This window comes from Talpa occidentalis, unplaced genomic scaffold, assembly GCF_014898055.3.
Source record: "Talpa occidentalis isolate TD23 unplaced genomic scaffold, MPIMG_talOcc4v2.1 talOcc4.1410, whole genome shotgun sequence".
NCBI classification, from domain to species: Eukaryota; Metazoa; Chordata; class Mammalia; order Eulipotyphla; family Talpidae; genus Talpa; species Talpa occidentalis.
In genome coordinates, this window is record NW_023601446.1 from 1 (window position 1) to 14,371 (window position 14,371).

General features: G+C 33.3%; 1 protein-coding gene across 1 annotated transcript; it reads right to left on the reverse strand.

Annotated features, from left to right (window-relative positions):
• Window positions 1–305: 305 nt before the first annotated feature.
• On the reverse strand, window positions 306–12,587 carry LOC119245485 (pre-mRNA-processing factor 40 homolog A-like). The gene is made up of 4 exons (XM_037511566.2): window positions 12,315–12,587; window positions 10,597–10,627; window positions 7,876–7,892; window positions 306–453 (listed from the first exon to the last, which is right to left on the reverse strand). Exons 1-4 carry the CDS (start codon window positions 12,393–12,395, stop codon window positions 331–333), a joined length of 252 nt encoding a protein of 83 aa, XP_037367463.1. The 5' UTR covers window positions 12,396–12,587; the 3' UTR covers window positions 306–330.
• Window positions 12,588–14,371: the final 1,784 nt, after the last annotated feature.

A 14,371-nucleotide genomic window follows, 5' to 3' on the forward strand; every position in this document is an offset into this window, starting at 1 on the left:
GGGTGGAGGATTCACCTGAGACAGAGTGGGGAACAGAACAGGCAGACTGACTGAAATACACTGCACTGAGGGGAGCAGCGGGCGAGACAGGAGAAGTCTGCTGCACCAGGTGGGTTACCTCCCTGGCCAGGGATTGAACTCATGCTGAAGTGGTTGTGGATAGCTTCACAGTGGTTTGTCTTAACCCCTCGCGCCACCAGGGAGGCCCTCTCTGAATGTTTTATAGCAATCTTTCTTGAGACATAAGCAATACTGTTCTTGGGTGGTCAAGTATTACGAAATCTAAAAAAAAATGAACCAGCCTACTTAACAACCCACAACTTCCAGCCCTCAAACTTTTACCTCAGCTGGTGTTTTAAGATCATCTGGTTTCTCCCAAGTCGACTGTTTTGTTTCAGTATTATAATAGTAAGTCCTTCCATCAGGTGATTTATGTTCAGTCCACATAGATTTCTGAAGGAAACAATAAAAGATTTAAATCACTTAACTGTGCCACTCAAATGACTATCAGTAGTAACGAAGTTATATGAAGAAATCAGAAGTATAAAATGGGTATAGTTTTTAGACAATTCAGGTAATTTAGAAAATTTAATGCAAATGGAGAAAGGGATAACTGAAAAACAGTATTTTAAAAGTACTTCAAAAAACAGCATGAATCCATTCAGGTTCTAGAATCTCTATTCTATGAAATCGCAGAATTAAAAAATAGGACTGCTCTTATACAGTTACTTTGTAACTCACGCACACAATCTTTCAGCAATATAATTTTATGCTTTGGGGATAAAAGAGACTGCCTGAACCAGATGATAATGCAACATAGGTGGGCTGACTATGAGTTCAACAAATCCAATTCAAAGATTATGACTTTGGGATAAGAATCAGAATTTTAGCATCAATAAGGAGAAATTTTACAGGCATAAAGTGCGAATGCAAATGCCTCAACACAAGATAGGGGAGACAAAATTTTTTGTGAAACTAGAAAAAAATCTAATTAAATTGAATTAAAAATGAAAGCAAAACTTCAGACATAAGTATACATGATGCCTCCAATTAAAATTGGTTAAGAGTGTCACATAGTCACCATTGTACATGCACACAAACAACACAAACTCATAATAAAGAGGTGGGAAAAAAGCTTGCAAGGTGGCCTCCCCTGGTGGCGCAGTGGTTGAGCACTGGGCTGCGAGGCTGCCTGTACCCTCTGCAGCGCCGGTTCGTTCCCCGGCCACCGGCGAGGGTCCCACAAGGGGAACAAAAAATATCCTTGTAAGGTGATGGACTGTTCATGGTCCTGACTGGTTTCATGCACGTACACTTACATACTCCCAGTCATCCAGTTGTACACATTAAATATGTATGGCTTTTCATATGTGAACCATACCTTAACATAGTGGTTTAAAAAGTTTTAAAGATATTATGAATGAAGGAATTACTGGAGAGATCAAATTAAGAATGAAGGAATTACTGGAGAGATCAAAGGTGCTAGGTCTAGTTGTGGGTACCATCTTTTCAAGAGGGTATCAGATAACTCCCCTTAAAAAGATTACAGTATTCCAGAGAGAGAGAGAGAGAGAGAGAGAGAGAGAGAGAGAGAGAAGAGTGTGTGTGTTTGTAAGACTCAGATGTACACTCTGAATGGGCCAAAGCTACAACAGTACTTTTAACCTTTTAAAGAATTGCTTTGGGGTTTTGCAGAAGTTACTGAGCTATCCCTTGCATTGGAGCTTTAGGGTTAACTCAGTACTTCTGCCCCAGGTGATATAATTCCTAAAATTATTTTATTACTGACACAGTTATTGTACTATTAAAAAATTATCAACACAGGCAGCACTCCCACTGCCTACCTGTGACTATGAAGGTGACTCTTTTCACCAACTCTCTCCCTCTGCAGGGCAGCAGCCTCCTGCCTGCCCGTGACATGTACATACTGGGGCTTCTCTTCACAGACCTCCCTCAGTGGAGGCTGCTCTCCTCAAGGCTACCTGCCTGCAACCATGCAGGCCTCTCTTAGCAAACCTGTCTCTTTCGGGGCACCTCTTCCTGCCCTCTTGTGTCTATGCAAGCGTCTTTTACTATCCTATCCCTTTTCTAATAAACCTGCTCTTTAAATATCAAAAGAAAAATTATCAACAAAAAAGGCAGTCCTGGGGAATTAATCAAATGTGAACATTTTTACAAATGATAACCTAGAGGCATATATGCAAAATAAGGGATCTTTCCTCTTATCCTTAATGTACAAAATGACAGTCAAGTTAACAGTTGGCAATGAATTTCATTTCATTGAAGGGCAACTTAGTTTCCTGTCAAAATTGAAAATACAAGCATAATCTCTTGATGCTGAAATTTCTTTCCACAAAATTCCAATGATAAAGTTGCATAGATGCACAAGATCTTCTCTATAGCATTACTTGAATTAGTGAAAAATCAGATATAGCTCAATATGATCCAATCATACTACAGATGTATCTTATGCAGATCTATTTTTAATATAATGAAAAAAACTTCTAAGATGCAATGTTAAAAGAGTTAGGACATAATAAGTGATTTAGTGGTAAAATGTATACGGAAAATATTTGAAACAAAAACTAGGTATAAGGAAATAATGCACATGTATCAGAAGAGATAATATACCTTTTTAAGATTCAAAAAAGCTGATTTGGGTTCTGAATGAATCAATACAGTCAAACTCAAAGATAAACATTTGTGTATACATGTATTTATACAAAGTGAATACTCAGCTGAATGAAAGTGCAAGAGAAAAAAATGCTAAATCTAAATACTAAATAAATCTCCACTAACCTGAATGAAGAATTCTTTTAAAAAGCCAAAATATAATAGATGAGGAAGCTCATAAGACAAGAATTTACCAAAAAAACCTCAAAATCTAGAAAAAATTATATTCCTGCAAACTACTTTATCAAAATTCATTCAATAATCAACGTATATATCTAAATATTCCAATTACCACAGAAGCAATTTAAAAGATACATAAAAAGATCTTTTAAAAAATAATATGTAAATTCTAAAGAACAGATAATTAGTGTCATTATTTTAGATTACAGAAAAAGATGAAAAGCTCTGTAACAAAACAAATAGAAAAGATACAGAAAAAGCAAGAAATATTAGCTGAGAAGTAAAATGTTAGTACAAAGAATCACAGTGTCTATACTTTGACCACAGAGAACTTATTCTAACAGTGTAAGGGTGGTTCAGTATTAGGAAATTTGTGTGGAAATAATTTTTTGTAACAAACTGAAAGAAAACAGCACTGGATTACAGTAACAGACTTGGCACATCAAATCACAATTGTGACAATTCATTAAGTATTCAAAATATTCTTAAAATCTTCAAATAAAATAAAAATAGCTAAATGATAAAAAGCATTTTTTATAAAAAGCCAATAAAAACCATTCTTAAGTCAAAAACCAATGACCAAAAACTGAGTCTACCATCACATTTTAACAACTACAACATAGAAATAAAATGATTTAGTGTAGGTACTAGGAAAGAGATTTAAAAAAAACTATTTTAATTATCCAAAGTATCTGGTAATAAAAAGAGCTTGCAATAAAAATAAGAAAATACATTATTCTCAATGTAAAAAGTTTTATGAGGCAAAAAGAAATAGCTATGACAGTTGTTTGTCCTGCTTAAGGAGAATTTAAAGCAAGAACCATAATGAAGGGGGAATTTTTAAGATGGAAAAAACAGATAGAAAATATATCCTGAATGTAAATGCATTGGGCAATTTAACCTTGAAAGAAATAGAAAACACAGGGAGAAAAAGATGGCTTATCTGAAACAAGCTAAACATTTTAATACATGCCTTGTCTTAAGAGATTGAGCAGAGGGAAAATACACTAAAAAACATAGTAACAACAAATAATTTTGATAATTTACAGAATATTCCTAAAAATAGATCTTGAAATAGAACACACATTAGTTTTAATAAACTGCAAAGACTCAGGACCTTAGACTTTTCTTATCATAATGCAAAATGGGTACCTTATAAAAAAATAAGTGACCCAAAGCTATGATTCATGAAAGAAATAACCGATAGGATGAACTTCATTAAAAATATCTGCTCTATCAAAGACACACACAGTAAAGAGTAAGACAAACTGGGCTAGAATATTTTAAAAATACACTTTTGATAAAGCACTGTTATCCAAAATATACAAAGAACTCTTCAAATTAAGAAAATAGCTCAAAAAATGGGCAAAAGATTTGAACAGAGACTTACCAAAAATGACACAGAGATGGCAAATAGGATTCTCAACATCATATATTATTAGGGAATTGTGAACTACAATAAGATGATCTACTATGTACTTACTACAATGGCAAAAATCTAAAACACCCTCACCACCAAATGCTGGCAAGCATGTAGAGCAACAGGAACTCTCTTTGAAATGTGAAATCACTTTCAAAGATAGTTTGCCCAGTTTCTTACAAAACTGAACAAACTCTTACTAAATGATCAAGCAATAGTGATCCTTGGTATTTGCCCAAATGGGCTGAAAAATTATGTCCAATAAAAATATGTGTATGAATACTTTATTTATAATTGGGAAAATGTGGAAGCAACCCAAATGTCTTTCACTAGATAAATGAACAAACTGGCATATTCAAACAATCGAATACTATCCACTGCTATTACTATTATTGCTTGTGTTATTATATATTAATATTTAGTGCTGAAAAGAAATGAGTCATCAAGCCATGGAAAGAAATAAAAGGGTATGTAAGTGCATATTAAGAAATGAAAGTACCCAATATAAAATGTTACAGAGTATATGATCTTAACTATGTGACATTGGAGTCAAAGTAAAACTATGGCCAGAGTAAAAATATTAGTGGATGCCAGTGGTGGAGACGGGAGGCTAGAGAGGGATGAATAGATGGAACAAGCGGACTTTTAGGGCAACAAAACTACTATGTATGAGACTATGATGATGGTTATATTTAATTACACATTTGTTAAAACTCACAGAAAGCTTAACAGCAAGAGTGAAAAACCCTAATGTGAATTGGACTTAGGGTGATAAAGACATACCAAAATATCTTCAGGGACTGTTAACAAATGTATGACCCTGGTGGGAGATACTGCTATTTGGGGAAGCTTCATGTAGGGGGGAGGGGATATCTGGGAACTCGACTTTGCCCTCCCTCCTTTTTACAATGAACTCAAAACTGCTCCTCAAAAACTCTACTTAAAAAAATCCTAAAGCCAGCCTATAGTCTCCTTCCCCACACTGGTTCAACAACAAGGAGATTCCCACAAGTGGAAAATCAAGAAAAATATACCATGGAATAAACTTTTAATGAAACCAAATGAAGGAAAAAGAGAGGTAAGTAATAATCAAACACCACAAATCAGCACCAAAAACCAAGGAAACTACCTGAAAACCAACAAGATAAAAGCTAAGCACTGAAGAGAATAGAAAAGAGCAATGTAGTAAGCAAGAAAGAAATGACAGCAAAGATAGTTAATCATGTCCGAAAAGAAACATCTATTAAGATTTCTAACTTTGTAGTAATTATTTCACCAGATTAAAAGGACTAATTATCTGAAAATAAATAAATAAAACTTGAAACTGAATAGCTCCAAAACCACAAAAGAAAGTAAAATGATAACCCCAAACTTCTATTTTCAAAAAAGCAGTTAAGCTTTCAGTAGTGTTCCTTCCATTAAGTTATTAAGAAATAAATTATTCATCATTTCATACAAGTTCTTCTGGGTTGTTGCCCAGACACAAGCTACCTAAATAAGATAATAGCAAACTGAAACCAGAAGGAATTAATAAACACACATGTGCACACATACACACCTTAAAAACACATGAACAAGTAGGGCTCACCTTAGTAGTAGGTCAGAAAATATTTCTCTGTATTTTCACATTAAGACTAGAGAAGAAATAGTATATAATCATCTTTATCGACATTATAAAAGCACTGGCAAGCCTCGCTGGTAGCCTTGGGTTAAGCCTCAGTGCGATCACCACCATGGCCTGGGTTTGATCCCGGCCTGGGAGCCAACCTATATATGGTACAGCAGACCTCTCCTGTCTTGCCTGCTGCTCGCCTTAGCAGTGTATTTCAGTGAATCTGCCTGTTCTGCTCCTCACTCTGTCTCTGGTGAATTCTCTACCCCACACCTGTGACCTACACCCCAGCAGTTCTGCACACACCACCCACACCCACCGACACACACACACAAAGTGTGCGCGTGTGCACTGATAATTTTAAATAGATGTATATATTGAGCAAAAGAGGAATACAGGTAAGACTGACCTTAACAAAGGTTATATCCCAAAAAACTATGGTCAACATGCTTAATGGAGACATTTAGTACATATTCCACTTAAGACAGAAAACAAGAAAAAGATGCCAGCTTAATATTGCTACTGTTCACTATAGTACTAGAGCTTTCTGGCTGACAGTAGAAGTAGAAACAAGTATGAAAATTACAAGAGAAGGAGTCTAAACTGTCATTTGAGGATAGAATAATATATACAGAAAACCCACTAGACAATAAGAGTTCAGCAAGCCTGCTGGATAAATATGTAAAAATGATCATTATAAAGTACAGTAGAAAAATTCAAAATGGCACTAAATTTTACACCGTATCTATAAACTGACAAAATGAAGACTACACAAGCCTTTACTGAAGTAAGCGCAAAACCATTCTAGAACAGATACAAAAGATGATCTGACTACCATGTTCATATATGTGATGATTTAATATTTTAAATGTCCCCAGGATCTATAAATTCAGTGGGATTTAACCAATATACCAAAAAAAATTTTTTTGGCAACCTGACCAATGGATTCAAAAATTTATATAAAAAATGTGCAGGAATATACAGAAACGAATAAAAACCATTTAAACCTTAAAAAGGGGGTGGGGGAGTAAAGAACAGGTAAATTAGAGAGATAGACATTGAAATAAAACATTTACAGAAAAAACAGTAATTTACACATAAAATTTCATACTCTTTCCCAATTCACACATGTCTTAGGACATATATCCAAACAGAGCATCTAAAGAAAGGATAAAATAATAATAAACTTTCAAATACACAGTATTTTTAGATAGGACTGTTGACTAGAAAAGTACAGAAATAATTCTACAAAAGTTTAAATGAGTAAAATATAATCCCAGGTAATTTTGACTTCTGATTGTATCAGGGTTTGTATTTTTTAGATTTTTTTTTTGAGGTGGATAGGGAAATTCACATGAATACCTTAAAATAACTAAGGAAATGAGAAGAGAAACCATTAATACTTGCATTTTTAGATGTTAAAGTTTCTCTGATTAGGAAAATAAACAATTGGATTAGAAATGGAAAAATAATAAGAAAGAGATGCCAAGATACGAGAGTTTAACATATGACAAAAAAAATTTCAATTCAGTGACATAAAAAATGTCTGAATAGACAATTGACACAACTAAAAATTAACTGTGGTGGCGCATGTGGAAAAACTTCAGGTGAAATTTACTTTCTTCTTTATAATTTGCCTTATATTCCCAGAGAGCCCTCATTACTTTAACAAGCAGGCAAAACATTAAGCTATTAGGGTACATAAATTTTTGTAAAAGAATACCTTCAATGAAAAGTTAACTGAAAATTATCAGGTTAATTTTTGTTTTCTAAATGTGATGAGAAAGCAAATCCTTAAAAAATGATATCAAAGTTCCTTTTTTCTTACCAAGTCCCATCCAAATTAGATTTTACAACAAATCAAATAATTTTTCAACTTTGGAATAGAAAAAAAGGAAAAGGAGTCTACCTAGTGATAATCTTTAGAAATAAAAAATATTGTAGTAGACTAAAGAAATATAATGAAATAAACTATTCCAAAAGTACTTACTGCACCGGATGTTGTACCTAAAAAAGTAAAAAAGGAATATTTACAATGTGATAACCATGTTTCCTAAAAATATTTATTCACGTTATTTCTTCCTCCTCATTCTTTCATACCCTAAAACTGTCCCATATGATTATGTGCTTGTTTTCTTTCCCACAAACATCAATATGCAAAAAGCATTTTCAGGATTAAGTGGCATTTTGAGCTTTCAATCTGCAAAATCATTTGGAGCTAGTGTGAGATGAATTTACCTCTTTCTTTTGTTTATCTGGTCTAATTTCTTCCTTTGTTAAACTACTAGAGTACAGTGTCATGAACTGATGCTTTAGGTTTTTGACAATTTCCACTATCTAGATTACATATGTGTGCTATATATAATACACTATCAATCTGCCACCATCTATTCCTGTTAAAATTATAATTAAAATATATACTAATTAAATACAATTTAAAATTTAGTTCCTCCTATGCAGTAGTGACATTTCAGGAATTTTATATAGCTAGTAGCTAATACACAGTACAGATCACAGAACATTTTCACAGATGCAGAACATTCTATTATATGGTACTGTCTTAAACTACTACCAAAACTCCTTAAGACATAAGGAGACATGCACATTAGTTTCAAAGTTAATGTGAATAATCTCTAATTTTAGAAAATCAGTAATTTAAAATTGCATGTTAAAAAAAATGACTATGTAAAAACGAAACAGTTCATATAGACCCAAGAACAATGAAAAGAAGCTCAATGGTAGAAACAAAATATTTTATAAGTTATTAAGGCAATCTTCCAGGAAAATTTAGAGTACTATTAACCAGAACTAGGTATATCTAAGTAAGGTATCATGTTAGGTATTTCAAAATATCGCTTTAGCTTAAGTAATTTGAAAACATATTTTGATTAATCATGCCACATATAAGCCTTCAGGAGAACATATAGCATGTTTTAACATGTTTCAACCAGTAATAATGAAAACAGAAAAACTTGATAGCATAACCATGGGATAAAATTCAGCATCCGGAATACTAAATTTGTGAAAAATTGTTTGTTCATGGATAACTGAGGCATTATTATATACCAAAATTGTGATGAAACCAAACATTACTGGTAACTAACCAAATAAATAATTAGCACAAGGCTTACAAACTTCAAAGCTACTAGCACCAATACAGTAACAGAAAACTGAGTGAATTAGTTCAGAAGGTCATGAAAGTGCATTTTCTGTCTCCAAGTGTGGAGTTGCTAGTCCATTCCACAATGTTTGCTGAGTAAACATGGATTCAACCTTTTTTCATTAAAATATTCTAAGGACCTACTGTGTTGACAGGACCACTGTAACTGATGACTATTAAGACTATACATCTTTTCAAGGTAAATTCAATCTGTACATAAAAAAGATCAACTGAATCTTTATGTAAAGTCAGCAGACTGTAAGTGTTAGAAACTAGCTATAAAATTTTAAAATGCCATGTGGGCCAAAGGATATTTGTAAACTAATTTTTTTCCATAAATACCTCATTTAAAACTATGATAGTTTTTTCATTATCATAGAAATGAACACACACCCTACCAAATGGGAGAAAATATTTGCACATCATACATCTGACAAAGACCTCACACAACTCAACAAGAAAACAAAATTTAGGCAAAAGAGCTAGCTAAACAGGCACTTCTCCAAAGACAACATGTAGATGGCCAACAGCCAAATGATAAAAAATGCTCTTCATCTTTTATCATTAGGGAAATACAAATCAAATCCACACTGAGATTCCATCTCACATTGTGAGAATAACCTGTGTCAAAAAAACCAGAAATACGTGTTGATGGATGTGGATTAAAAAAGAACGCTTATGCACTGTTGGGGGAATGTAGATTGGTCCAGTGCCTATAGAAAAAAGTGTGTAGTCTCTCAAAACATTAAAAATAGATCTGCCATATGATCCAGTAACTCTACTCTTAGGTATCTACCTTAAGAATGCAAAAACACTCTTTTGAAGGGATATATGCACTTCAACGTTCACTGCAGCCCTATTTACAATAGCCAAGTTATGGAAACAACCTAAATGCCCAATGACAGAGGAGTGGATTAAAAAGATGTGGCATATATACACAATGGAATACTAAGGTATATTAAAAAAATGAAATCTTGCCATTAAAAATGAAAAGGATTATGTTAAGTGAAATAAGTCAGAAGGAGAAAGACAAATAGCAGATGATTTGACACATGAAGAATACAGAAAAACGAAACAAATCAACAGACAAAACTAAACCACCTTAGAAATTTAACTGTAAAATTGAGGTTACTGGAGAGGGTAGGGAGTCTAAGGCAGGAGGAGGCACAATTGACTATGGTGGGGGATTATGGGTGCTTTAATGGCAGCCAGGGGATAGCCACGATATGTTTTCTAAAGAGATGTGAACCTATACTTCTAAATCATATACACATTATTATAAATCAACACTGCCTCAAAAAAAAAAAAAAAAAAAAACCCCAAACAAACAAACAAAACCCACAATGAAGAAACAAAATTAAGGAGAACTTAGTAAGATCTTTATATATACACACATACGTACATACATACATATATAAACCTAGGAAAGTTTCTTAAGGATCAAATTATCAAAAAAAAACCCAGGAGCTGATTATAAAGTCTAACACACATAATATAGCTACTATGCTTCAAATGAAGTAAACTATAAACCACTGTAAGTTTTATACATACCTGCTGTTACATCCATATTATTTACTCCTGGCTGTAAAAAGAAAAAATTGTATTAGCAATAATCACCTTATTTAAGCTTTATCTTAAATTTAAGTTCCTAAAAAAGCACAATCAAGTGCCCTCTATTATAATTCTCAAGTCAATGATTCAAAGATTCTTACTAAATTTTAGTGGTCTCAGCTCCTTGAGCTTGCTATACATTACAAAAAATATCAGTATCCCAAGCTACTTTTTATATATACATACACGTGTATATATAGTCATCAGTTGTACATACATCCATAACCTTTTACATACAATTCTGAAATCCAAAAAGCTCTGAAAACCAAACTTTGCACCAAAACTCATTACTCTGAAAAAAACCTGCCCTGACTTCGACGCAAGCACTTTCTTTATATGCTTGAAAGTGAACATTTATAAAGTTTTGTTATAGAAATATTATAGGGCAGGGCCTCCCCTGGTGGCGCGCGGTTGAGCGCTGGGCTGCGAAGCTGCCCGCAGTCTCTGCAGCACCGGTTCGATCCCCAGCCACCGGCGAGGGTCCCACATGACTCGACAGACCTCTCCTGTCTCGCCCGCTGCTCCCCTCAGCAGTGTATTTTGTCAGTCTGCCTGTTCTGTTCCCCTCTCTGGCTCTGGTGAATTCTCTCACCCTCCCGCACTTCTGACTGTAACCGGTGCTTGTATAAATAAATAAATAAATCTTAAAAAAGAAAATATTATAGGGCACTACCTAAAAATCCATGAGAGATTTTTATATAATAAATGGTATGGTGCAAGTTATTACTTTCTAATATTAAAACAATTTTCAGGGGGCATCCCTGGTGGTACAGGGGTTAAAGTCTAGAGCTATTAGCTATCACCAGTCAGTGAGACATGAGTTCAATCTCTGGTCAGGGAGCTAACTCATATGGTACAGTAGACCTCTCCTGTCTCACCCACTGCCCCCCTCAGCAGTGTATTTCAGTAGATTCACCTGTTTTGTTCCCCATTATGTCTCTGGTGAATCCTCTCACCACCACCCCCACACCGCACCTCTGGCTTACAACCCAGTTCTTGTAAGCACAAATAAATAAAAAGTAAATCTTAAAAAAAAACACCAATTTTCTAATAAATCTATCCCTAACACCCCAATGGAGTATGTCACATTACTAGGATTTCAGATAATAAACAAGCTAAATTAGAATATCATGCTTCACATATTTCTACACAACCCAGTTAAAAGATGATAAGGCTGCTCATGGAATTTCTAAATAAACTGCCACAGCTTACATCTCATGAAATGTGAAAATGAAATGAAATCTTTGACATTCTAAATCTATCTCTTCACACCTGAATCTCTATTTAAAGATGCAGTGTTTCTTCAATTAAAAAATGTAGCTTCCAGTATTAAATAATATTTTATCAATTTTTAATTAGCACCATGTCTTCTCTTTATGATCAGAATGCTACCAGACCAACCAAATGCTTCTGGATGATGAAATATTTTCTCCAGTACTCTAATTTTGTTTAATGTAGAATAAACAAGGATGTATACTATATAATGGTATATAATAAGTGTGGGAAAAATGTTAAAAACTAAATATAAAAAGTCGACTGCAATTCCTATGTTATGGTACTCCACAGACATTTAAAAGCTAAACAATTGCCTATAGAATACACGTTATTTCACATATGAAAGTAATCAAAACATCACAGAAACAGTCTTAGAAAATTACCGGTAAAGCAGGCTGCATGGAAGCCTGAGACATATGAGACATCATCATTCCAGGCATCACAGAAGACATCATTCCAGGCATCTAGAACAAAAGTGAAAAAAAAAGGTTACCATGTAAGACCAAAGCAGTTAACATGAATTCAAGAATCTATCTGGTTATTAAAGGTAACAAGTAAAACTTAATATTAAAACCCACTTAACACTACAGTATATGCATAGTATGCTTAGTAAGTGCTTGTTGAATGAATGAAGAATTTTTATTAATTACCTATCTTAACACAGATGTTAGAATTTATATGTACAATCAAAATTAATAAATGTATTTAAAAGTTTATCATGTTACTTCTAACCTAAATTTATTATTAATTTCTTTAATTTTAATTCAACACTTGTACTTTTCTTCTTTCCTGGAGGAAGACAGTTTTTTCCCCACTATTAGTTACTTCTGATTTTTAATAACTGTATTAGATAAATTTTATAGCAATCTGGTCTTTTAAAAAACTAGGTAAAATATTAAAATTCTAGATCAAAGGTGCTAAAAATTCAAAGTGACTTTACAAAAATACATAAACAAACCTTTTAAGTACAAATCATCAATACTCTCTTCTGGTAAAGAAGTATTTAATGAAACACATTCATGAATATCTGGAAAAAATATTAATTTGGAAGCTTAATCTAGTTTTATCAATGACTGCCATCAAAATCTATGAATACTGGTTACAAAGAATGAATAAAAATCATGAAGTTAGCCTCCACTACCACAGGATTTTGACCCGATGCTGCTCTATGTAGTATGGTCAAACAAAATAATTTTGATTTTAATATGAACAAATCTGAAGAAAACATGGAGGTGAACAAATTATATACAACAATCATAGGTACCGAAACAATATATCCACTTATTCAACAATTTCAAATTAAATGAACAATCTGAGAAATAAGAACAATAAGAAAGAAATAAGCATACTGGTCAATAAAACATTTAAAGACTACTAAAAGTAGTTAAGAATACTCATACACTGAAATTTAATACTTGTGAAAATTAACTCATGAGGTTAAAATACTATTAAAATAAAGTAGCATGGTACTAATGAATTTAACAAAAGAAGTCTTTGGTCTCAAGCACTCGATATTATTTAAACATCATTCAACAAGACCTTGACAGAAATCATGCAACTAAAACTTAGAATACAAGGTCAAATTTTTTTCAGAGGTTCTGATTTGAAAACAGAAGCACTCACTGGTCTCTAAGAACACCCAGACTAAGAGAATTAAAGAAAATAATCAATATACAAAGGGGGTGGAGGGGGAATAGAGCAATCAAATGAGAAGTAGGCTTGTTCCCTCTCCTCCCCATTCCCAACAGATACATCCTCATAATTACTTTTGGTTTGGGCTAATAGCAAAGTAGGTTTGAAATCTTCTTAAGCACTAAGCTATTGATTATAGGGGGACATATGGTAAGTAATAAAGAGAAATAACCAGCTCTTTAAAATAGCCTAAATAGAAAACATATGCAAAAAATAGAACTCTAAGAAAACTTACGAAACTGAAGTTTGAAAAATTAAAAGAAAAATGAATCAAACCATTTTTTCACAAAAATTAAGGGCATTTAGGAGTAAAATTCTCCATCTTCCTTGGTACAAAACAGTAAATTCCCAGGGGCAGCAACTAGCTAAACTTGGTCAACCTAGCAAATATCAACAGATTTTTAAATTATGTACAACTATATATTATGAAAGTAAATATTATAGATTATGAATATAGGTTTAACACCAAACTGATATTAAGCTGAAATAAAAGAACAAAACCAAAAATATGCAATGTATTGTTCCCATGAAAAGTTATTATAAGAATTTGACAAATTAAGAACTCTTAAGCCCATTTCCCAATGTATGAAGAATCTACTTTGTGGAAATGTTATGATTTGTTTTCATTAATTTTAGGATAGACACAATACAGAGATGCATGCTTCAACTGGTTGGACTGAAGTTCAATTCTTTCTAACATTGTGCTGACTTAGGACACTCACTCAGTAGCACCATCAATATGAGACTA

What these genes read in the sequence shown, in the direction of transcription:
- LOC119245485 (XM_037511566.2), bottom strand. Translation starts at nt 12,395, where the DNA reads ATGCCTGGAATGATGTCTTCTGTGATGCCTGGAATGATGATGTCTCAT. An exon ending in CCATGCAGCCTGCTTTACCG is followed by an intron (nt 10,628 to 12,314) that starts GTAATTTTCTAA and finishes TTCTTTTTACAG; the next exon opens with CCAGGAGTAAATAATATGGA.